The sequence below is a fragment of the Hoplias malabaricus genome, chromosome 18, assembly GCF_029633855.1.
Source record: "Hoplias malabaricus isolate fHopMal1 chromosome 18, fHopMal1.hap1, whole genome shotgun sequence".
In the NCBI taxonomy this organism is placed as follows: domain Eukaryota; kingdom Metazoa; phylum Chordata; class Actinopteri; order Characiformes; family Erythrinidae; genus Hoplias; species Hoplias malabaricus.
In genome coordinates, this window is record NC_089817.1 from 14975873 (window position 1) to 15003143 (window position 27271).

At 37.1% G+C, this 27271-nt stretch overlaps 1 protein-coding gene across 2 annotated transcripts in view; it reads right to left on the minus strand.

The window, feature by feature from the left end:
* Window positions 1-2870: 2870 nt before the first annotated feature.
* hlcs (holocarboxylase synthetase (biotin-(proprionyl-CoA-carboxylase (ATP-hydrolysing)) ligase)) overlaps window positions 2871-27271 on the minus strand; it is a 38732-nt gene continuing 14331 nt past the window's right edge. For both annotated transcript variants that reach the window (XM_066651507.1, XM_066651506.1), the window contains 6 exons: window positions 23409-23680; window positions 8212-8279; window positions 7892-8052; window positions 6546-6660; window positions 6194-6407; window positions 2871-4978 (listed from right to left, as the gene is read on the minus strand). In XM_066651507.1, the coding sequence (XP_066507604.1) occupies window positions 4807-4978; window positions 6194-6407; window positions 6546-6660; window positions 7892-8052; window positions 8212-8279; window positions 23409-23680 (1002 nt within the window). In that variant the 3' untranslated portion in view covers window positions 2871-4806. The remainder of the gene's footprint in view (window positions 4979-6193; window positions 6408-6545; window positions 6661-7891; window positions 8053-8211; window positions 8280-23408; window positions 23681-27271) is intronic.

Sequence of the window (27271 nt, forward strand, 5' to 3'; positions counted from 1 at the left end):
GACTGTGATTCTGTTTAATCACCAGTGGTCCGCCCAGAAAACGCTGTGTAAAACACTAGTGGACCTCCAACTTTGCCCTCAGTGGGTCAACAGTGGTCCTCCGTCTCCTTGCTATTCGGGCACATGTGGACCCCACTTTTAAATCTTGTTATGTGTTCTAATTTAACCTTGTTCTACGTATCTGTGGTGTTGTATACTTACTCTGTCTCTGTGGTGTTGTATACTAACACATCTCATGCTCAAAATAAGTAATCAACTCCAGAGCTGAGCAGTGTCAAATGGGATAATTTGAGGATAAACTCATGAGGCAAAACTATCAAGCTACACATCAGTAAATGACATTTGAAAACCTCCACATAACATAAAAGTCTTTTTTTTTTTACTAATTTAATTCTTAGAACCGTACGTCCAAGCCAAGAACTATTCAGGTAGCATAATCTTTAAGGGTATATAAGGCCTTTGATGCTTGTGGAGATCATAAGTGGCTGCTGCTGATGCTGAGGTCAGTTTGATCCTCTGTTATTGAAAGAGAGATCCGTTAAATTAAAGCAGTCTATCAGCGTTTCCTCCAGCTGTGTCATCAGCATATTTCTCCTATTTGTGCTTTTATTAACCCTCCATACACACCCCCGTACACCCTCAAAGCTTTTATCATTTATAAGGTGACTCTGCTGTTATTTGTTTATGAAAGCATTTTTTATGGTGCGTTTTTGTGCATTTTTTGTTTTCCTTTAGATAATATGTGCACTTGAAGGTGAGCCAGAGGCCCTGGCAGTGGTCTCTGGGGGGATCAGATTGAGATGTGATATTATGCAGCTGATATTAAAGAGGATAGATCCCTGTTGACCCTCAGGACCCCTTCGCTGAAATTGTTTAATAGGATATTGAGGAAGTGGCATTTATGGATCTGAGTGGAGCTATTTGCTTAATGAACTTTAAAACTGGAGCAGATGAAGAGGGGCTCATGTGGAGTGCTGAGAGTGTGCTTTATTCGTTCACACTCCATATCCTTCACACAATGTCTGTCACAATGTTGGGTAAAAGTTTTACAGAATGTTTCAGTGTTCGTCTAGTTCAACACATAAAAAATCCTGTATCCCACAAATTCCACCCACTATCATTTAGATATGAACGTCAGCTTTTGTCAATGCTAAGACTAAACCCCTGTTCAGACGGGATTACTTTTTACCTGTGGAGGTGTAGGTAAAGTAATTATTACCTGAGTATCTCCTCTTAGTTGAACAATTACATTACAACAGCTCTCCTTGTAAAACTGATCCCATCCAAATAGGGCTTAAGAGTGACATCACAAAAATACTTATCTGTAAACTGTTTTTTAGAGCATCGAGGTATACTTAAAGAACAAAGAAGTTGCTGGTTTTAACAGAATTACCTGACCACCCCAGATTCCACTTTACTTCACTGAATTCAGCTGAGATTTATTTATAGAGTACATTTTAAAACTAGTGTTTCTTTACAGAATGCAGGATTAAACAGAAAGTGCAACCAACGTCTGAGACAAACCTTTGCAGATATGAAAAATACCCTCTCAAAAACAGAGGGAAATATATACCAAAGTCAATTGTAGGTGACTATATAGTTTTAATTAATGAAGAGAGGTCTCTGACTTTTGCACAGCATATAACTATACAGTACATCAAATTCTTCTCCCTCCATACTGAAACAACAGAACAGCAACTGGAGTAAGAGTTTGTGTTATTATTGGATCACTGTCTATGGATAGCACCGTGTGCATTTGAGAATGTGGGAGTGACTGAATGGGTTTGTAATGAGGTGAAGGATCTCAGACAGTTTAGTGGAACAGGAGGCGCTAAAGACAGATGAGGTGATCTTTAACAGGCCAGGATGAACCTGGCAGAGCCAAAGAAATCTGACCTCTCCCTCCCTCACACACACATGCACACTCACACTTTTTCTCTCTGTCTTTTTCTCTCCACCTGCATGAGCTCAGGACTCCAGCACACCTCATCATCTCTGGTCAGGCTGAGAGAAACAAAGGGGAGGATGAAGAGAGAGCAGTGGGATGATGTGGCCCCAAATATTTCATGCCGTTCCTGGACTGGTCAGTTATGTCCAGGTATTGCAAAGTTAAAGTAATTGTAACAAAGAAGGGAGTACACTTTTTCCATTCACTTTTCTCTCTTAAAATCTGTAGCTGTCTATGGATGTCTGAGGATCTCTGGATAAATATGACATTTTATTTTCTAACATACTCTATAAGGGAATGCACTTTGGTCTTTTCTGGTCTCATTGAATGCTTTTTCATCGTGTTTTTTTAATATATATATATATATATATATATATATTAAAAAAACACGAAGAAAAAGTATATGAAGTAGATGAAAAAAAAAATATATATATATATATATATATATATTTTTTTTTACGTTGTAAATGAATATGGAAGACATTAAAACTATGAAGGAACGCACTCTCTGTGTTCTCTCATTCAGATTCATGAGGTCGTCACCTGGAATGGTTTTCAGTGAACAACTGTGGCCTCATCAAGAGTTAATTTGTAAAACTGCTCGCCGCCTTAATGTGTTTGAGTCCATCACTTGTGTTGTGCAGAGGAAGGGCTGGTACACAGTTCTATACGGTGAATAGTCCAATCCACAAATGACTAATGAGAAGATGTGTCCCCATTCATCCAGAGTACACATTTCCACAACATAATTCACTAATTATTATTATTATCTTTTTGCTAGTGTAAAGCTTCTCCTAGTTACAGTAATGTAAAAAAAATAACATTTGTGTTTGGAGATTGGCCAGGTGGGTTTGAACATGAACAATAAGCATACAAAACCTCCTACAAATAAAAACAAGGAATACTTGTTAAGTACATTTTATTTGAATTTAAAGCCACTCTGTGTAACACTGGAATGACTCACATCTATATACAAACTGTTGATTATTACAAAATATAATTTCTTACTTACAACTATATGTAGATGTGAAAAACAAAAATATATCAAACACTTTGAAAAAACAATCATTAATGCAGACATATACCAACTACAGTCTGAGTTCTGGTTATTACAGAGATTATAAAGGGTACGCATGCTTGTGTAAAGTTATACACTGCAGTCAAACTTTCACAAACTATTGACACTTTACAAATGAAATATAAGGCTTAAAGTAAAACATTATAATCTATTGTTTTTAAGACCCTGTATTCTGAACACAGTATAACATAACATATATTACATAAGTGCTGTAACTCTAAACAAACATACTCTTATGTCAGTGAACAAAAAACTACAATAATATATAATAGACACTTTATGTCCAGTGGAAATAACAGTACACAGTTCTTTTTTGCAGCTGTGTTATAGAGAACTAAATGGATGTGAATTTTATATTTTGTACTGTCTTTTTTGTAATCAGTTTTGTATCAAACATGCACTTTTGCTGCTATTGAGGGTTTTGAATAATATCCATTTAGAAGCTCTACTTTTTAATCATGAACCAAGTAGTTATTGAGACTAAAGTCATATTTGTAGCATTGTGTTTAAAACAAAGCAAAAATATGGTTAATGAGTACTCTACCCAAATTATTCTTATTTTCTTCCCAGATTTCTCCATATTTCAAATGAATCATTACACAAATTAACTAGACATGTGTCAATATATTATATATCTGATAAAAACAATAGCAATTTCTTAAGTATTTCCAGGTTCAAGTATGTAATATATAAAACTTCCTAAAGCAAAATAGCAACAAAAAATGTTATGAGAAATTCAATAGGCTATGCCTAACTAACTATGAGCCATTCCTAAATGTTTAAACAAAACCACCATCAGTTTATCCGAACAGACAGATTCCCTAAAGGCAGGAAAAACAGAACTGTTGTTACCCTGAGCCACTATAGTCTACAAATCATTAACTGCAAAACCAGCAATGCTAAGCTTTTAGAAATTCCAAGAACAAAGCTGAGTTCTGAAATGCAAAATGTAAACATTTCTATTCATTTCAGAGAAGAAAACTGTAAAGTCTACACAGAACATTTCTATAGTGTTTCTGAACTTGTGGCACATTTAATCATTGAAATCTTCACTGTATATCATCACTGTTGTAACAAAACCTTGCATCTCCATGGTGACAATAATGGAAAGGCCCAAAATGAGCTTTATTTTATAGTACCAGTTTACTTACTCAGATATATTGGCATACAGAAAAGTTTTCATTATTTTCAGTATAATATCAGTCATGAAAAATAAACAAGAAAATCCGTATCCTTTATATTGGTAACACTTTACTGTAGAACATAGTTCATAAGGCTACATGACACCTACAGCAACCTTTTATGACTAATCACATAAACCTATATAACCATCTTTAAAGGGCTATTCTAACAAGCATCAGTTGTCATAAAGACTTACGTAATCTGTCTATTCTAGAAAATTTTGTGACAACAAACACTTTGTATTAAGTCTTTATGAATGTTAATGTAGGCTTATGTCAGTTGTCATGAAAGGCTCATGTGTCATGTAGCTTTATGAAAGACGATTTACATTTTTCAAAATAATTGTTAGATAACAGACACTCAGGTGTGTCTGAGCTTTTGTTTTGTGTAAAATTAATTAATAGATTTTATTCCATCCATTCAATTTTAGACCATGTCTGTTGGTCCGTTCACCATGAAATATTCGATCCATATAAAAGCTGGTGTTTTGAAATGGTGTAAAAATTTGGGGAAAAAAGGAAGAAGGTTTTGATATGATGGGGACACTATGTAGGATATAGCCTTGCTGAGTATGTGCTGCTGTGTTTATGTAAAGTTTCTAGCTGTGCTTGGTTACGATGAGGTTCCTCAGCATATCAAAGGAGTTTCCATCTGGCTGCACTGAGACGAGGCCATGCTCTCGAGAGTTCACCTGCAGAAAGCCATGATCATCCAGCCCCACAACGTCAGCCTCTGGACCATCCTCACTCCATAAACGCACCTGCGTCCCCCTGCAAATCACACCCCACATTAACACACGTCATTAACTGGACTGGTAGAAAAATGGAGATGGGGGGTTTAAAGAAAGAGCATACTCTTCTGTCAACATTCACAGCTGAAATGCAGAGACTGAGTTTCACCACTCTGTGGTGCAATGTCTATAAAATTAGTATATTTTAAAGCAACATTAGGTAGTAATTTTTACCTTAAAATAACACTGTGTCGTTGCTATCTCATGCTCAGAAACTGCACTATTTAACTTTTTGGGAGGATGGATGGTAACCACCCCGCCCCATCCTCCTTGATTTCAGGACAATTAGTACCAAAGTACCAAATCTCACTGTCAGGAAAAACTGTACTGGTGGTACCCTCAAGGTTACATATTTAGTACATTTAGTTAGGGAACATAACTGTACCTTATTTTTAAAATCTTTATTTAAAATCTGTGTTGATTTCATACTCGCCATTTCATCTCCATGGTTTTATCATGTTAATTTATTTTACACAGTAATATAAGGAAAAATTACAAATATTCACCACTCTTTCTGGAAAAACGAATGTAACGTACTTTTAGGGAACTGGAATTTAAAAACACTTTTGTACCTTTAAAGATACCTTTACATTGTGTGTACCGTTCCTTTTTTCTGAGAGTATAGTATTTTTTAAACAACTACACAACATGCATAATACCAAACCACATTTATTTGTTTTCACTGGATCAGCAAAAATATCTCACCTTAGTCAGATGGTAAACTTAATAAAGATGGTTTTAGATTTAGATTTTTCAAACTTGAAATTTAATTAACTGTTTATTGTCTTATTATACTAACATATCATCTTAAATGAAACATGGATGAGAACTTTACTTAACTAAGACCTGAAGTAGTACAGGGAAAAATGTAGACATACCTAAAGTGCAAGATATTATGATCTACATGCTTATGCTTAAATGCTCAAAAATATATACGGTTAGGTGTGGTTGGCTGAAATTATACTATATTTTCTTTGCCTGCACAGTGATGTAATCGAACACCAGAAAACATTTTATGAGGCCAAAATGTAGTTTTTTTTTTATGATACTCTGAAAGAGAACCAAAATTGATTCATGTATTACATCATCTCAAAGGAATTTCTAAGATAAATATGTAGTTAAAAAAATAAAAATCACAATTTTCATGTGCATGAGTAAAAATCAACATGGTCTTCATTCTGTGGGGTAAACTCACCCATGCACCCATCTTTTGTAGTACAGAGGCAATACAGCTTGTGGCCCCTGCTGCTGAACCTGAGAGATGAGCTGCTCCAGTAAAGTGACTGAGCGCGCGATGAGCTGGCTCGAGCTCAGGGGCTCCAAACTACATCCCTGCTCCCAGTTCTGTTGCACCACCAGGTCATTAATGCAGATAGTGGGGTTACTGTTGCTCACATTAAATCCACACCCTACAGAAAGGGGCAAAAAGGTGAGTTCAAAATCAAAATACTGATAAAAAACAACTCACCAAAATAGTTAAACTTATTTATTAAACTTAATTATTAAACACTGGGATTTTGATTCTTTAAGCCTGATAAGAGGATTACCAATGAGGAGGTGAAAGGTGGATCCCATTACAGTCGAGTTGACCAAGACTCCTCCAAGCTTCATTAGGTTACTGTAGTAAATATCATTGGGCCATTTTACTCTTAGATCAATGTCCTAAAGGGAAAAATCACATGTACTTACATTAAAGTTAAATCAACTCTTATGTGAATACTCCATATACCAGGCCTAGCACTGCTACAAAGAATCCCATTTGTTGTTGCTGCAGTGTTGGAAACTCACACAATTTTGGAAAACATTAATCACGTCAACATAACTGAGACGAGCAAACATTTAAAATTGCTATAATACATGAAGGTAAGATGAAGTTTTTTTTTTTTTCATGAGGGGTTGCAGGGGCGAGCAGACCACCGTTCTTAAAAACACCTGCATTCACCTACACTCTAAATCTCAACATGAAAAATCTGTTTAGATCATGCCATTTCAGAAGGGAAATGTTAACTCAAACACTGCCTGTTATTCTTCCCACTTTCCATAATACTTCCTGCACCATCAGTGCTCACACTAACAGAAACCTGTAGAATAATGTATGAGCACTTGCAGAACATGCATACTACACACACACACACACACACACACGTGCTATGCTTCAGCAGCACAGCAGCACAAATACATCCGTCATTTCAGTGTGGTTCCAATCAAACACCCCTGTGAACTCATACACCTAACACCAGACTGTGTATGTAAGTCTTTGTGTATGTGTGTGTGGGCCACTGCAAGCCCTCATGCTTTCTGCTGGAGTTGACTGTGACATGTCTGATTAGTAAAATAGACAGCAGCACCTGCTCATGAACCTTGGGGGCCATAGAAGAAGTGTGTGTGTGTGTGTGTATATATATATATATATATATACACACATTTTCTAAATATAATATTTAATATTACATAGAAACAATATATTAATTAATAATAATAACAGTATATCATAATCCACTCATTTTTAGACACATTCTTGCATAGAAATGTATATGAAAGCCAACAGTGATATGTACATAATAATTACACAATTCAGTAAAAGTAGCTGTACCATATTGTGTTTAATTTGACCATTAATTTGTAATCAGTTAAATAAGAAAATGGCTTTGTAACTGTCAACCAATCTGTCAGAGGCCACCTAACTCCAGTTGATGCCTTTATCTCTAAAACTATTTTATCTAAGGAAAGTTTTTGTTACTACCACAAAGAATTTTGAATGCTTAAATGCTGTTCTGAGAGTATCTGCAATTAGAAAAGATGGAATTAAATTATTTCTTGGTCCATACCAAGAAGATTGTCAATCAAGCACCATTTTCCATTATATCTCCCCAATGCCCTGGCCCTAGCTTACCTCGTATCCAGGCAGTGAGCGTACAGACTCTACCACAGCCAGAGCAGCGAGATGCTGTAAGAAGGGGATTCTCTGACCGAGGCTAGAGTTTATCTCCACCTGCAAGTGCAGTGTGAACATGGCACAGCCCAGAGGACTCAACCATGCATTCCCTCCACGCCCTGCAATACAAGTTCAGGGTTGGGTTTTAAAGCTTTGTGCAAAAGTGCCTGAAGAAGCTTATATTCTGTATTTTCTTTCATGATAATGTATTCTGTGTTTTAATGGTTCAGTGAAGAGGTTTATGCATGTTGAGTGTTTTATAAAAGCTGACTACAGACCTTTTCCCTTAGTCTGTCGGGCTGCTACAGCAATTAATCCCATGTCTTCTGGCAACTTCAACATCAACCTGCAAAGGGATTATGTAAAAAATGGGAAAGTAAAACATCATATCAAACACTGTTTGCCTTGTTACAAAATATTTAGCAATATACATTTCTATTATAAGCTACTGATAAAGTACATGCTGCAGACATCGTTAAAAATAAAACATCCCCAAAAATCACAAGCACAGGAAAGACCATATGATGTTCAATTTCATCAAGTGCTTTCTCCTCGCTCCTTCGCTCTCACTTTCTCACTCTGCTGACAAGCAAGCTGACAGCTCAGCGCTGCCGGGCTCTTGAGCCTCTGGACTTTAATTGAACTTTGACCCCCATCAGAGGGCTCCTAGCCCAGCACAACCATCAGATAACACCCCCCACCAAAGTAAACAATGGCCCACTTGACCCTATGTCATTCGCACACACACTTCCTCAGGCCACACAGCAAGGTGACACTCAGGTGTCAATCTCGTTCTAATTACTGAACAAACAGAAAATTATTCTGCCAGATGCTGCAATGAATTTACACACATGGTCAAGAAGGGCAGAAAGCCTGCAAGTGTCTCAAGAAACAGTACAATAACACTGGTTTGAGGGCAAAAATATGTACAATTCCCAGCATAGTTTTGCTAAAGCAAAATTGAATTAATTGCAGATGCTATACTTATAGAATAGGCACTATGCACTGCCTAAAAGAACAGATACATGACTCTGTTTGTGAGTTAATATTTATTAAACAATAACCAGAAGTAGCTTTAGCTAAGACAGATGCAGACACCTTTTCTAGCTCGGGGCTAAATATTAACTGCTTCATAAAGCTGAGGTGTCAATTACTGTGGCTCTCTTTTCTCTACTTATTTCAACTACTTTGGAACCAGTTCTACCATAGTGGCCTAAAATCTAACAACCATCAGTATGCTCCTTTTCAAATTACTAGCTATACAGGATGTCTGAGAACACATTTTTAACTATGTCACTGAGCCAAGCATAATAAAGAAGTCAACAAACAGTCTACTCATTTGGGTGAGAACATGTTAAATGTCATCACAAAGTTAGCTCCAACTGCTGGTATCACTCATGCATTACACCAAGGACATTTTTCACCTCCGGAGGCTTTAGGGCACTGGTTGCTAATTCTGGTCCTGAAGTTCCCCCTGCCCTGCACATTGTAGTGTTTTCTTGCCCTGAAAGACCCACTGCAACTCAGGAAGCGCCTGATGATTAAATGTTTAGTTGGAACAGGTGTGTTAGAGCAAGGTAAACTCTAAGGTACCCAGATCAAAATCTCAGCTTCAAGGCTGGTTTGTGCTCAAAGATGCAGTCACAGATATAAGCTACAAATTGTGAATATTTGAGTGTTAAAATGTGTTTTAAAAAAAGTATATTCTACTATACATCTAAAAATCCACCAAAAGTAATGACAAAATACACAGTATTTTAAATTTCTAAATACAATATTTCCACTATTATACAGAGCACATATTTTTGCTTTGAGCAACTCCATTTATGTAATCAAATAAACAAACATACAGTTTCTAATGGACGATGACTTGAAATGATCATCAATTTCTTTGAGGGGTCAAGAACATTGATTTGAAGTTTGATCAAGATTTTGACCAAGATTTTATTTGCGGTTTCTTATGCAGTGTCACATGCAGAAAAGCAAATATAAAATTTTGGGGAATAACTGAAAAAGAAAGCAATAATGAAAGTAAAGTAGTAATGAAATGAAGCAATAAAAGTAGCTGCTCCTGGAGCCATGAATTCATTCTTTAACAGACTCAGAATTTTGTCTATTTTGAGGCTGACTGGATGCTACATGCTCAGGAATCTGGAGGGAATCTTGGTGCAATCTGTTATTTACAGAAAATAAATTTACACAAGAGCTTAACCAGGGAGAAGCTCAATCTCCTTGGCCAAAGCCCATGAGGCTGGGACACAGTGCAGTGATTCAAGGCTTTCTGATGCAAAGAGACAGTGTTATATAGAGAGACTTTGAACTCCGCTCCCGTAATCCGCTAAATTCCAAGGCCAAACAGTTGATGTGAACAGGAGGCTGGGGTGGCAACTCTATTAGCACAGAGATCTTTATCTGCATGGAATGTAAAGGGATTGGCATTAGTTTTTATATTAAGAAGCAAAGACACAAACATCAGTTGGTTTGGGAAAATATATACACTCTATGGACTTCTCCCTTAATTCCACGTTTCTGCAACAGACCCTTAAAAAAATGGGCCAGACACACAAAGGAAACAGTCTGGTTTGGAGAAAAAATGATGTTACTGCTTACAGTAATGGTTCGGTAAAGCTTATTTGAATAGCAAAGGAATATTTAACCGCGTCCTTGGAATTATACCTTATATTATTATTACATGTAGCCGACGTCATAGACAAATAGGTATCTACGAGAAATGCAGATTCAAACGTGGCTGAGGCAGAAGGCGCAGGAAACCAAATGCTAATTTGTAGACTCAGGAATTTCTTCCCTCAAACTGGGGTTAATTGAAGCAGACACACCGTAAGAGCCTAACAGCCAAGAAAACGCCATCACGTGCTGCCATCACGAGGCAAAAACAACAAAAACACCAAACGTGGGCGGCAGGAATGTCAAAAAATCTGAGCTGCTCCTGGCACATAAGCTGATTTCCGAAAAATCCTTTAAATATTTTTGAATATCAATTGAATGGGCAAAAAAATAAAGGGTTCTACACTTGAGACGGCTCGTAACTGACTGATGAGAGCCAAGGGAGAGTGATGGAAAAACATTACAGCATTATTCAAATTTTTGTGTGTTTGTTAAGATGCTGGCCAAAACAGAGTCTAAGAAAGACATATTGTTTTTATTATTGAATATGCTATTGAATTTTTCAAAGAAAGAGTATTACAAATAGAGCTGGATGACAAACACACCACCATATTTTATTTATTTATTTATTTTTGGCTGTGCTATAGTTTAAATTACTAAACTGCACGGATGTTCATTGTGAACACAGAAAACATATTCTGAGTTGGGCTATTGGACAAAAAGAAAAAAAAAAGAAGGAATGCATTATTTGACTCTTAGATGTTGGGTAATCTATTCCTGGAACATTAACTGGTTTCTTAAAGATCCTTTAAATATTTTGAACATCAGTTAGATAGGCAGGAAAAATGGTTCTATACTTGAGATGGCTCGTAACAGACTGCTACATGTAGTGATGAGTGCCAAGGGAGAATGAAGGAAAAACAATATTCAACACGATTTAAAGTTTGGCGTGTTTGTTAAGATGCAAATCAGTGCCAAGATTTATTGTTTTTATTATCATTTATGTTATTGAGTTTTTCAAAGCAAAGCATAACAACTAGGACAAGAATCGTAGTATTGTAACCCTATACTGCTGTGATATAGAATAAATTACTAAAATACATGGATGTTCGTCGTGAACAAACTTATTCTGAGATGGGCTAATGGATGAAAAGAAAACGTGTTTTGTAAAATTTGAAATTATTATGTGTTCAAATGTCATTCACATAAATCGTGTTGGATCTGAAAATACATAAAACATTAAATTGGTTCATTCAGTGGTTAGTAAGCTCATGTGTGTGCCTTGAAAAGTGCAGCACCTGTACTGCAGTCTATTGCAACAATAATGGACCAATCATACACATGCCCAAACAAATAACACAAAGAATCAGGTGCTCTCAAAAAGATGGGAAAATATGGGCCAAAATGGAAGCAGACCAACCAACTGACAGAGACGAACAATAAGTCAAAGAAACGTACTGACAGAGAAACAGACTGACAGTTTGACAGCTCACAGAGAAACAGACAGCTAGAGAGACATACATTCAAACTGATATATATACATACACACAGACAGACAGACAGAAAATCAGAGACAGAGAAACGGTTCCTGAGCCTGGGAGTGGGGTGCAAACGGCAGGATCCTGACCCCGAGACGGTGGAGGCCGGTTAGGCAGGCAGCCTCAGCTCTGAGGATAATTGAGCGCTTGCACTGTTTGGCAGGAGCTCCAGAGAAGCCTGAGCGGCGGATCGTGACAAGCGCTGCTGCTTTACAAATCAACAAGCAGCCAGAGCGGACGCCAGGCCCACACGCCGCTCCGCACCCCTTCAGCCAAACAAATGAACTTTTAATAAGAACATCAGCAGCTAACAGGGCGAGGAGAGGCAGCCGCGACCTCTCAGCCCTGCCTCCCCAACGCACTTGTGCCGAGGCTAAATTGGGCACACCTAAGGGAGTGTATGATACAGCTCTCTCTCTCTCTGTGTTTATGTGTGTGCGCATTTGTGTGTGTGTGTGTGTAAGACAGAGAGATATGGGCCAGTTGTTTCATTCGAATGACTAAATGTATAAACAGATGAGGTGCAAAGCATGTCTTTCTATTACTATAAGGATAAAGGAAGAAAAACAAAACACTTGAAATTCAACAACAAAATTCTAGCAAGTTATTAATCAGAAGTTATTACAGGACTAAAATATAGTCAAACACCTTAACAATTATTTTATTAACAATCAATTCCAAATCTATAATTGTACTTTAAAACAATTATTTTCTTCTATTTTGTCATTATATTTGTCATTAAAACATGCTTAAATATATATATATATATACACACACACACACACACACATAATATATATATTTATATATATAAATGTGTTTTTTTAATAAAAATATAAAAAAGAGGAAAAAATGCTGCCTATTCTGTAACAAAATACTTGCCACAAAATGTTATACTATAAAAAAAGAAAAAAAAATGCTGCTGGAAAATGGTGGCAATGGAAATAAGCTGCTGGAAGAGGACTGTGTCTTTATTTCCCTCTTTCTATGTCTTTTGTCCAGTTTAAATCAATCTTCACAGATTAGCATGCAAAGCAGCATCAAATTAATTTCTGCTACACAAATATGAGATCAGGCTCAGATCAGCCCAAACATCTCTCGCCTAAACAGAGTAATGCTCTTACAGGCTCAAAGAGGCACCATCAATAAGAGCCAAGAGGCTGAGAGAGAGAGAGGGAGAGAGGGTGTGAGGGGCTGAAGTGGGCAATCTATAATAAGCCAGAGCTCAAGTCTGTGAGCTTTGCAGCAGCCAGTCTAATGCATTCCTCCAAAGTTAATCTCATTTTGAAAGCACATCCACTGAGCGGCTCAGAGGGCAGCCATGGCTGTGGAACCCAAAATGCATTAGAAAAATTCCCAATAACATCCACAAAAGGGAGCTAGAGAAAGGGGAAAAAAAAGGCCCACAATTAGCAATTAGATGCTGACAATGGGCGAGTTTCGCTGCAAGAGCAACGTATCAAACGACTAGGTTTCAGCCAGTCAGCTGCCTTCTCTTGGCAGTGGAGGGAGAAAAAGTGCTGCTTTTTGGGCCTTCCTTTGCTGGGACCCTTCCTAATGCCCCATCTGGCCTGCCACTTCACTACCAAGTGACCACACTGCTGGACAAGGTGGTGAGAGACAGAAACTATGGCTATTTCACTCATTTAAAAAATAGTAATAATAATATTAAATTAAATAATATAACAATAATTGTGCTATAGGATAGAAAAACTATTTCCTGTAGCTCTAAAGAATAAGGTGTGTTTGATACACGAAACTAAAATATTGTGAAACTCAAACACTGCTTTTTTTAATGCAAATCCTTCATAAGCAAAGAAGGCCAGTAAAACGGGCCTAACCTATTTAGTAATAGTCTTGCCTCATTAATATTAACACACTTAACAACTCAGAAGTGGTCCCAGTGTTTATCTCTGCCCCTGCACTGTGGGAGAAAGCAAAACCTCTACTGTAAAGCATTCTTTTGAAAATTTAAGGCAGAAATTAAATTTAGGTCAAATTGTACATTGTTTCCTTTATGAGGAGAAGTGTATTATGGTGTTTTTATTATTAACTATGATCAAGTACAAAATACATTATAAGGAGGCAGTATAAGAAAATCGCATCATGCAGCATTATGCACTCATAAATAAAATCAAATCTGTCAACCAACAACCCAAACTAATCAAGTGCAGCTATTACACACTTAGTGTACTTTCAAAATAATCTTTTACTTCTGGGAGGCCATGTAATTTAGTAAAGCATGTAATCCAGTTTGAAGGCATAAATTTGTACAATTTGCTGAGGTTTAATGCACCGTGTAAGTCCCGGGGATCAAAATTTGAGCAGCATGTCAAAACTCCCAAGCCTTTTCCTCTCCTGGGCTCTAGACATGTGACCACATATGGAAACATGAGCAAATGTTCCTCTATGTTTCCTAAAAATGTAATACTCTAAAGTAGCCGTGTTGGTTTTAGAAGACTAAAGTCAAGCCTTTAAATACCGGAATACCTAACCAACCAACTCTACGGCAGGACACAAATTTTAAATGTCTTGTGTCTCGTCTAGGGCTTAAACTGAGGATTTTCCATGATGTCAGAATCATATTTGCAAATATTTAAAACCAGGACACAAAATGTCACAGAGGGAAATCACAATAGCACCCTCTTGTGGAGCAGTCCCTAAATTTGATTGAGTACGTTAGAAATAAGACTTTTTTCGGTACAGTTCCAAACTGTGGGTATTTATCCGAGTATGTGAGTGAACACGTCTCACGCATACCAGGGATATGGAACACTGTACTTTGATTTTTCTGCTCATTTTAATAAGTCTGAGTGATCATTAAAGCTGCACTATTAGTGCAAAATCCAAGATCTAGCGCAGCATGTAGACCTTTACGAAAACCAAGACTTAGTGTCAAGACTTTTATGAAAACCAAAACATATGAAACAGATATGGAAATTAAATAAACATCCAAAAAATGAGATCTGAAGCCCATGTGAAGTCGAGGCCCACATGAAGTATTTTCTTAAACATGAGTGAGTGAGCGAGTGAGTGAATGAGTTAGCAGGTGCGTGAATATCTGATTAAATGAGTTATAAGCCAGTTCCACAAGATGGTTCACATAAAAAAACTGCAAGAAACTACACTGTTCATGGAAACATTTGACAATAACAACGTAATAAACATTTATAATTATGCCTTCATCACATTTGTCAAACATGCCATTATATCCATCTGGTTTTATCAAGGTTCAATCTGTAATTTAAGTCATTTCTTATGCAAAACAGAGGTCATGCTGCCCCCTACAGTGTACTGCAATGATGATCGGAATCTGCACTCTATGAACATACACATAATACTACATTATTAAGCACCTGACAGCTTTCCATAATCAACACTGTTGACTGGAAATCAGCCAACACAGTCTGTCATTTCATCCATCATCAGTCTCTGCTGTGTTTAGTTTGTTTGGGAGACAGCAGCGTTGTCCTGCTGACCAGCGAAAGAGCAGCAGGCAGCCTCCTGAAGGGCGGGGGTCTCTGGAAGCCTCTCCTGCATGCAGAGAATCATTGTAGTGCTGCTGATTACAACCCGCTCACCACAAAGAAACACAAAGGGCTGAATGAGAGAACTGCATGGAGCAGAGACACAGAGCTTTCGCTGCAGAGAGCTCTTTCTGTATGTGTGTGAGAACGCAGATCACAGGCCATTGAGCCTAAAGGGTCACTTACCCAGAGAGCGGAGGGGGGCTGGGGGGTCAGAGAACACACGGCCACCATCAGAGAGATCAGAGAGACAGAGACACACACACACACAAACAAAAGCAGGATTTGGGCGGTCAGGTCTCTACTCTAACACCCTGCTAAAACTGAATTTAGTCTTTCACTCCGTATCAGATAGCTCTGATGAAGATGTTCAGACGGCCTGACAGGACTGATTAGGTCAAGGCCTCTTTGGGGATAATAAATAATCTTAAAATTTCAGAACACTAGAGGTAACTATTTGTACCTGTTGTAACAAAACCTTGTTCAGTGGTGAATATCACTGTCAGAGAAAAAGTTTCTTATATTCTTTTACTGTTACTTACTTTAACAACATTAACAACATTTCAAAAGTTATGATCATTTCTGGTGAAATAATCTTGCAGTGAATGGTAGAGCTGGCAGTATCAAACAATTATAAAACAAACAATTACATACAAGAACCACATGGTGTAAAAACGTTATGAAATATTTTAATGACTTTTGTTGAACGTTTTCTGCCATCGACTTATAGAGATGTAGCAAAATAATACAGTGGGTTTATTTAGATGTTCAGCTTTCTGATGCATATGTTTTTCAAAGGCTGAATATGGTGCTGATTTATATATATATAAACTTTAAAATGTAAAAACTGGGACTAGATCGATTTGGATTATCAATACAGCGCTGTACCTGCTTTATCTAGAATATATAGTTTCTGGAGTGCAATAAAAATGGTTGTGGAAACATCTGCTGATACCCATCTGATTCCAATTTATATGACGTACAGATTAATTTATCAAATTATATATTAATTAGTCATCTGTTTTTTCCTCCTAATTTACCACCAACATCAAACTTTGACCTTTGCTTCAAATAGTATCTGGATCTGGGCTGCAACAAAACAGAGGCCATATAGCAATAGTTACAACACATCAAAGAAAACATTATTTTAGTTACTGTTACATTAGCTTCATTTACTGAATGTTGCAGCCCTAAAGACCACATAAAGGTCTATCAACATGGTAAAACAACTTAAATCTAAACCTGACATACTGCTTCCCATTTCATTGACTCACAACTTCATGAAACAATATTTTTTCATCTCAATTCATCATAAACCATATTTTATATTAATTCTGTAAATGTATAACTGTATAAGCGTATAAGCGGTTACAGATAATGAATGAATGAATGAATGAATGTAAATGCATTGTTTTGGAGACGCAAGGTATTGTTTTGATTGGGTGATACGCAGCGACTAACCTGATAAAATGCTATCTGAAACCTTTTTAAGATTACAAATTTCTGACTTGACTAGAGCAGCAAATCAGAAAAAGGCCACGTTATAGCTGGCATCAATGCGCATCTTTAAAAGTGGATTTTCTATAATTAGCATAAGCATATTAGTATTGATCAGTGGCTGGCATAAATGTGATGATCAATAGAAGAGCTCTAATCTGAAAATGTGATTAATTGGAATAATCCTGTTTCCTGAAGAGGGGTGCAAATTATCATTTTCAAACAGCAGCTTGAAGCTGATCAATCAGAATTGTCCTCCATTACTGAAACAAGCAGGACTCACACTCTCTCACTCTCTCTCTCTCTCTCAGCTGTGACTAAAGTGATGAGGAACAAGCAGCAACCAAAGTATGAGTATTATAAAACGACCATAACATTTTTTATTTTGGTTTGATCTATTATTATTATTTACATTTTATCCAGATATGTACAAAATGTTTGAGCCTCACTGTACTGTGCTGTACTTTCAGCATGACAAAGATAATAGATGGATTTTCTTAATGTCACAGAAAAATGAGAATACACATCCAGAAATTTAGAGGAAATACTAATATCCCATAATGTTTGGCAATACATCTGTTAATGCCAATACGAAAACATTACAACAATACTATACAATGTAGAAATTGGAATATGATCCACACTGAACTTGTAATCGATATATAGTGCTTATGCAAAGAGCCTACAAATTAACTGGAATTAATAAAACATTTATTTTATCTTGTCTGATTGCCTGCTGGACCTCCTGTGATATGTATAAAGCAGAACAAAAACTATGAATATGAATGTACATGTATTCCAAGTGGTTGTGGACCAGTTTTTGTAGTGACCATTTTGTCACTGGTAATGAATTTTTCACCATATTACGGGCAGTTGGTGTTTTCAGATGGTGCTAAAAACGATAGAAATTTAGGAATGCTGGAGGTCGCAATATAAATTTGACCAGAAATTTGGTTGACATTGTGTTTATGTGTTTGTGTGAGTGAGTGAGCGAGTGGGAGTGAGCGAGAGAGAGCTCCGATCCTCTCTACCTGAGCCTGGCCTCTGCTGGGCTCCTCTGCTCGGTGGACATGTAAACTCTTATTCCTACGCCACGGCACCAGATGGTCCAAGAATATGAAATAAGGGCTCATAGCATCTGCTTACAATTTCAGATAATTGGCTCTAGAGCACGCAAGGTCAATTGGAGCACTTTTGCTTTATGTACAAACCTGCTGCTTTAGTAACTGTGATCCTTTCCTTTTTTTTCGGTCTCTCCCTTCTCTCTCACTTCTAACACAGCGTTGGTGTTTTTCACAGGAAACGGAGTCTAATTCCACGCTGTGTCCGTTTGGATTTGGGATTCGCTGTTAAAACAAGCGCTGATTGCAGCTCTGAGGCTTCACAGCGGACTCTCAGTCTGCAGTGTGTGTGTATGTGTGTGTGTGTGGCTGCATATGTGTGTTAATTACTCTCCACCAAGAGAAGGAGGAGGAGGATGGTGTTTGACTGGCCTGCTTATGTGTCCACTGTTGAAACACATGCGGCCAACACAGCAACCTTTGCATGAGGAGCTCGCATAACTTATGCTGCTATAAAAGCCAAGAAAATAATAATTTGCAGAGGAAATAAATCATTATGCGTTGTTATATGATTACATTATATCCAATCTCCAGCAGGAGGAAAGTTTAATGTGAATTTTCTGTTAATGTTAGTGACATTCAACTCGATCTGGCTTCAGGTAAATGGAAAATATTTCATGTTACATTCTCTCTGGAAAGAAAAGGAATGTGAAAGAGAGTGGGGTACACACAGCCTGTAGACATAAGTGTCATGTGTACAAGAACAGTACACCATCATTAAATTTACGGATCATATCGGTTTGGCAGATGTTTGCTTAAAATATTGACTTCAGACATATATTTAGATACTTTTGTTGATGCATCTGGATGAGGACGGTGTTTTAAATTAAATTATCTGCATTTATTTCATTTTATTGCAACTATAAGTCCCTAGAAATAATTATTTCAGTGTATTGCTAGTACAAATAAATTTTATTCCCAATTTTTATATTTTATATATTATGAATCAGTCATGGCACTAGTATATACACACAGTTTTGGATATCTGCATTGGAGCATAATTTCTAAATCTGAATATCCTTAATTAAATTACTGTGTGTTAATGTAAACATAAAATGTGAACATTAAAATGTCATTGTAAAACGTAAAATAACGTGCCTTCCACCTTTATCCATATTAACAAACACAAAAACAAACAAAAAAAACCAAGGGGCACCAGGGGCAGCGAGCACTCACACACTGTGGGTGCCTGGGGTGCAGTTGGGTCTTTAGGACGCATAGGGTTCACTTCAGTTGTGGACTGAGGGAGGAGGTTGTTCCTTCACTCACCCCCCAGACACCCAATTTTCCTGCTGGTTGAGGGAACTGAACCAGCAACCTTCTGGTCCCAAGTCCACTTCTCTACTCATTAGACTAAGGCTGCCCCCTAATGTGTTCGCAGCTGTCTGTAAATGCATTCATAAGTACCTCACAATGTCTGTCCAATTCCGGGTATCTGTATGAGTCGACATCAGCATCAAATTTTGGATTGATAACGAAGTGTGTAAAATAAAAATTCTGATCAAATTCTATAACAAATCCAGCCTGAAACAGCACACAATCACATTGCGTGAGGTATGAAGAAAAAGGTATCGAATCAGAATTGATGTCTCTCAACATTTTTCAGAATGTGTCAGAAAAGAAAAAGTGGTATTGTGCCACCACTACATCTCACATTTAACTGCCACAAGCAAATAAAATAAACACAACAGGCCAATGCTCTGCCCTATACTTGACCAGTACCCTAATGTCATTGATATATCTGGCAGTTCATTACTCATATATCACAACAAAAAAACATTAAAAATAATTAGAGGAAGCACATGCAAACCTTCTCTATCTCCCACTTTGGTACTGCGATTGGGAATTGGTCCCTGCAAATGGACGGCATTTGCAATTAATAAAACTGAGAAGAATGTTGTGTAAATAAATAAATAAAGCTACAGAAAATTCAGTGCACAAAAGTTTCAAATTAGTAATTTTGATGCAACAGTATTAATAAAACACAGAAGTATAATGCAAACGTTTTTTTTTCCTGACGCTTGAAAAAACGTTGAAAAGTTCTGTTTTGGCTTTCAATTGCATTATCATTTTAAACACATATGATACTTATAATTTTATGAGAAGGAATGCACAGATTGTGATTTCCTAATATGGATTCTACTTTCAGATTTTTTGTTTGCTTTTTTATAACTCACTAATAGAAAAAATGAAACACACCTGCCTACTTCCTGCAAAATAAATAAGGTTATATGCTCTTAGTCTAAGGCTTCCTTTAAAAAAAACAAACAAAAAAAATATTCCACATTATTTGACATGAACTTGTAAGAAAAATAAACTGACAGATTTCCAGTTGTGTGTTTGAGGCAAAAAATTTGTTGATTCTACTCATGTATCTCTCATTACTAGAAGTCCTAATCCTGGTGCAGTTGAATCTCCACACTCACAGTGCACCCCTGGAAGAAACCATTAGTGTGTGTATGTGTTCATAAAAGGGGCAGAAGCAGGGGTGTGTATTGTGGCATGCTGGGAGGTGTCCTGGCCCTCTGCTCCGAGGGCCATTGGGATTCTGGCCCAGTTGTGACCTTGTGAGAACGCTGGCCTGTCTCTCAGTCTGCCTATTATTAGTCTGTGCTGGTCAAACAAAGCACTAATACTCTGACCAAACACACTGCCCACTTCCCCCATCCGTCTCTCTCCCTCTCTCTCTCTCACTCACACACACACACACACACACACACACACACACAAAATCACAGAGCTCTCAGCAAGCCCCCATACTCATCGCCTTCCCCCTTTTTAGCACAATTTAAGTGTCTTCACTTACAGCATACAGTTTGACAGAAATATAGAGAGATCAGTTCATCAAGCTAGAGAATGAACTAAGATTTTTTTAAGGTTTTCTTCACCAGAAATAAAATATAAAAATTTATTTGACATCTTTTGGCCAGTTAATGAAAGGGTGGATCCTCTCCTATGCCCCGTGCAGTAGTTCCATTCCTCTTACAGAAGCTATTTGATTTATTATTAAAAATAAAAAGGTTTATTAAATACTTCTATAAAATAATTTACTACATGAACCCAATATCTGTGTATTGTAGGAACTACCTCACACATTTTCATTCCAGCAAGATAAATGGTGGAATTATTTTTCAGTCCAGTGTGTATTGACTTTTTCAGTTCAGAAGGAGACCAGCAACAAACCACACCACAAATTAACACACATTCTCTCGTAAAATTAAGTTTTGATTTGGCACACTTTTAGAATTTTACAAGAGAAGCCAAAACAAGCAGCAAAACACACGCACACACACACACTTTCTAATATAATTTATATGCATAATAAAAAAAAATTGTACACACACACACACACACACACATATATATATATATATATATATATATATATAGCAAGTTAGTTGTAAATTAGTCCAATGTTTATTACTAAAAGCTTGAATATATTAAGTGAATGAAAACTGTGAAGTCACTGTGAAGTTCGCAGTGTCCTCTACCTGACTTTATACGTCCAAAAACATTAAATATTCAATTCATTTCCCAGGCCAAAGAATGGGTGGTTCATATGAACTTGATTTAGAATGGCTATTTTGCTCCCTTGTTCTCTCTCTGTCCATAACACACTTAAAAATGGATAAGGAACTTGGTTAGGCACAAAGAAAAGGCCAGTTAAATAAGACTCTTAAGAGGAGAATAAAACTACTTAATCAGACTGTAACAAGGGACATCTGGAAATTACTCTCATAATCAAGCAAGGGGGAAATCAAACTGTAGTCCCCCCTCCCGTCTCTCTTTTTTTTGTTATGTCCTACAAGTCTAATGACAACACTGTCACTTCCAATCACTTCAGTTGCGCTCCGCAATCCATTTTTCAAACTTTATGACAGCTCTAATAGCTCCCACCTGTGCCTGCGAACTTGCCTGTTGACTGGCGAGTTCCCGGTGTGAAGGGGAGCAGCAGACAAAGAGCTCCATTAGGCGCGGCCGGCCCTACTGCGCTGAGCTCACTCATGCATTAAATTAGTTCCAGCTTAGATCTCTGATAGAGGCCCCACACCACCCCCCATCCCGCTAAAGGCAGCAGGCCAAATGGATCTCAGCCCCATGGCCTTCAACACTGCTATGGTCATCACTGATGGCACTACCATCCTAAAGCCTGGTAGAGCAAAGGCAATTTAGATAGGACCAATTAAAACAAGTGCAAATTTACCAGGATAGGCCTTATGAGAAAGGCACTACTCTAGGATCTACTTTTATATTCCTGTGTCATTTTCATATTTCTGGTGTAAAAGAACCTTATTTTATCACAATTGCAGTTTCACAGTAAAAACATGCTTGGTGTCCAGACCATACTTCCATACTTTTCCAATTGAACCATGGTAATTGCCTAAACCATCAGACACTAGCCTCAAAGTGTATCAATTACCACCAAACAGACTTCCTTTTGTTGTTTTTGACATTATTAAAAATCTGAAAGAAGGGATAAAAATACATGAAATTTTCACAATAACATACAGAGATATAAAACTTTATTTTTATCTCATTTAGATGTGGATTTAAATGGCAAACAGTGGCGATAGAGAAGTTGGATAACAGCCAATGCTTTTCCATCAGCTAACAGATGCTAAAAAAGACTAGCATCTCAGAGAATGATATTGGAAAGAGGGAACCACCTTACCCTCCCAGACAGAGCAAGGCCTATTAAGGGGATGGCTGCGGCATCACCAGAGATTGAATCTCATCGCCAGTGCCACTTGACAACTGCTTTTAAATGACTGTACAGGATTACAGGCCACAAAACAGTATATAAATCTATAAGCCTAAACAATTTGACCTGGTGTGATGTGAGTTTGTAACGTTGTAGCAGTCTATGCATAAGTTTATACTGTACATATTTCACTAGGCTACTGGTTAGCTACATAAGCCTTATAAATACAGCACAAATCTGAAGAAGAAAGGTACAAACACTGGTTATTCCCTAGCTCCACTTTTTTCAAACCCTGGGTCATGAGCCCAAAAAATATATATATTTCCTTTTATAATGTAGTAAACGTTCAGAGTTTGTGTTGCCTGGGTCACGATATATATCAATGGACAAAAGGTGGGTCTCTTGAAAAAAGTCTGAAAAACCCTGTAGCTAAACAATTACATTTCCACTACACAGAGCTCCTACCCTTCTAGCAGGTCCATGGTGGTTGAAGTGACATCAGCATACAGCAGGGTGCGGCCCAGTCGCTGGCTCTGCAGGTTTTGGGAGTATGTCTCCATGCTGAAGTGTTCAGAAAGGAACTCTGGAGCCTCAGTGTGTAAAGCCACTTCTCCCTCCGCAAGTTCAGCTGGATCTTCTCTGTCCCACATCACCCTCATCCTGGTTTTCAGGGAGCGCAGAATGCCTTCTTCATCCACCTGCCCTCGTATCCAGCGCACAAACGAACTCTTCAGATCCTAAAACGGGCAGAGAGAACAAATGCTCTAAAACTACCATGTTAAGTTAACCCGATCATCCTTAAATAGTCACAAGTGTTTGTTTTTGTTGGTGCCTTAGAGAGCAAATTCAAAACCCAGTTTACAATTTTTCACTTTATACCAAAAGTAGATTGTTAATTAGTCAAGGAATGCAAAGTTTATTACCAATTATTTGGCTTTAAAACACTTAACTCTCTCATCTAATGTCTATACAACACATCAATATATAAAGAAACATTTCCATTGTAAGAGGAGTAAAACCAAAGCAGAAGCTTGGGACAGTGTGTAACTATATCCAAAATACTAATTACAGTAATGTTTTTAAACATACAGTCCTGTGTGTTTTGGTCACCCTTCCACACAAATCTAAACTACTGAGCTTTGGGAGAACATTCTTCAGGGCAAAACTTTTTAAAATCCTAAAGTTTTTCTGTATTTTGTGTGGAGAAGAAAATGTATACTTCTAAAATCAGCATCAGTGCTCTTTTGCTGGTTGAGTTTCCAGGACTTGGATGCTGGACAAGACAGGCTGTGTAGCTGGTAGTATTACGTTTGAACGCAATGTAACCTACCACACAGATACTAATTCTGATTTTCCACTGCATGGTGCCTATTTGACTCTGCTGAGCTTCAACACTCTTTTTGGGACCTGGTGTCTAGTAGCTTTTCCATTAGAACAGCTCCACCAAGAAATACAGCTGGTGAAGTTGCAAAACACCATCTATAAAGGGAGCTCTAAAACTTGGAAACCAAATCAACGGTAGCGGTAACATTAATCTCCATTTACTCATCTTGTATTAACATTGTTTTTTTGTTTTATTTGGGACTGAACACTGCTTAGCTGTACCCAAATTAAAGGTCAGTAGATTGCTTCATTCCCAGCACACCAAGGAAACTTTTCAAAATACAATGGCGTATTTTCACAGGTTATCATGGCGAGTTGGATAAAAACAAATGTGATATCTACTGTACCTTGGAGATTTTACAAATGGTTAATCTCTCCTTGATGTCTGCATTTCTTTGTAACTGACAAGTCTCTCTGGCTAATCGGTGTGCTGCAAGGTTAAATGTCACATTTAGTCTCTTCTCAGCTCGCTTGTAACCACAAGTGACCAAGGACTAAAACAGCACTTGGTACCAGGTACCAGGTACCAAAATTACCTAATGGAAAAGCAAAATGCAGAGTAAAGCCAAGCTGTGTTAAGTTGGTACCATGCAGTGGAAAAGCACCATCATTATTTTAACTTTGACATTTGTGGGTTTATGATGTGTATCCTTAGTGTTTCTGTGTGATTTAGAAAATACTGCAGAATATCTGTGGGATTACATACAAATGTTAAACATTTAACATTAATAACTGAAAAAAGGTAACCTGTTTATTTTAATCAATTAAAAATATTTATTAATTAATCCTAGGCATAATGAGGTTATATATTTTTCTATGAACAGTATGGTTAGTTACAGCAAATAAACTCAAGAAAGCTTGAGGCCAGCAATTTGCACAATGCTGATTACTGGGAATAACTATCCATTACATGTCAGCTACATTAGTTTCATAATCTCAAAACTGAGGCAGCAAATCTCAGGCACCAAAAACATCTTGACTGATGAAAAAAAAACATTCCTTTGGTGATTACTTAAATTTTTGTATTAATATTAACTTATAATACATAAACTGACCATGGTAACTAACTGTCAGTGGTAACATCTATAAATGGAAAAGTTATAAATGTTTCCCATTTAACGTAAATGAAGCTATACTGTTCAGTAATCTGTCACTAATTAATGGAGAAATCACACCACAGTGAAAGACTAAGTTGTGATAGATAAATCCAGTGAATTGATTTATGCATTTTATGCACTGTACTGGCTCTTATATTAAATCTCAGGTGATCTACATCCCTTTGACTCACTAGTTGGAAATACACAGGTACAGAAACTCCAGCAGGTATTTAATGCAATGAAGTGGTCAGTGTGCATGGATAATCAATTAGTGACAGTGCTGGCCGTGTTACAGCTAGTTCCCCTGAGCAGTCTGGTTTGCTCATAATACTGCTCTCTCATCAAACTCAATTAATCAGCAAGGCCACACATTTCAGTTGCTTCGGGGGGATATTTTTTCTCTCCAAATTCAATTCAAATTCTCTCATATTTTTAGGAATGCACAAGATAAACACATTTGCTCATCCTGAGGGAATGCTCTCTTAATCAAGAGAAGGGCTTTTATTCACAACCTTTTTCAAATCATATGATTAAACTGGTTGATGTCCCTTCATTGTGGCCATGGAAACTGTGTGTGTATTGAATAATACATCTTACCCATAATTCAAGCATATTAATGTGACTAATTCAGAATTGCAGTTCTGAGTGTCAAAGCTGAAATTATAAGCAAATTACAGGATGCAAATGCAGCAGGAAATAAAACCAAAAGGTGCAGCAGAGCAGGGGTTTATATAATGTCATGCTTTATGATTATACAAAATTATTCTGCATAATTAAAATGTAGAGCTGTGATCAATGAGATTCAGACTCATGTATTTAGGGTTTTTACAAAGTGGGTTATGGAAACTGGGACGTACAATGTCTATAATACAAACAGACATTATATTTACTTTTTAAATCTACCAGTGAATCTTCATATGTTTTCTTGTTTTATTTGTAATATAGATGCAAATATGAAAAGACTGTAACTATCCAATATACTATAGTTATTATTTTTATATTATTTTTTAATATTTTTATCAAAATTATCATAATCATATCAAAAATAATCCTAAAATATTGCAGGTCTAGATATTTTTTCTCTGAAATAACATTACGATGTATTAAAACATCCAGATGTCTGTGTCCTACCTTCACCACTGTGAACATTTTTTAAATCTGTAATTTTTCGCATTTTTCCCATCAAACCTCTCTGAATGACTCTGTTACATTTAAGAGGTAAAGTGGAGAAAACAAAAGAGAAAAATCCCTTTTTAAAAAAATACCATCCCATCCCCCTTTTGGATTACAAATAAAAAATAAAAGTGGTTTAAAAACACATTATATATCTTTTTAGATATATTTATTAAAAGCAAAAAAAAAAAAAAAAAAAAAGGCTCAGCCACACTCAATGCATTACAATTACACATTATCACCTTTAAAGTGTCTCATCTGGCAGCTCCAATGTAGTACTTCAGGTCTCTAGGGTGTGTGTGTATGTGTGTGTGGTGGTTCTGAGGGCACTCTGCTAAAGCTGAATAAACGAATATGTCATTCATTTCAGCTAAACCTCACAATAGCCAGAAAAAAAAATACATTCATACAACAAGACATGTGATGTAGCAGTATCCAAACTTGTAGAAGTACCAAACCGTGTGAAGTCCACTTGTTGTGGACCACTAGTGCTGCGCTTATAATTCATAACTTCATAAAGACCGAACCTCAAAAGACATAAAATACATGAACTAAATATATCAACAGGAAATGTGTTTCAGAAACCCCAGTAAGAAAATACTCATTCAAACAAATTGCATGGTAGAGCTAGACAGACTTGTTTTCATGAGGATTTTTTCCATGAGGAGAGAATTT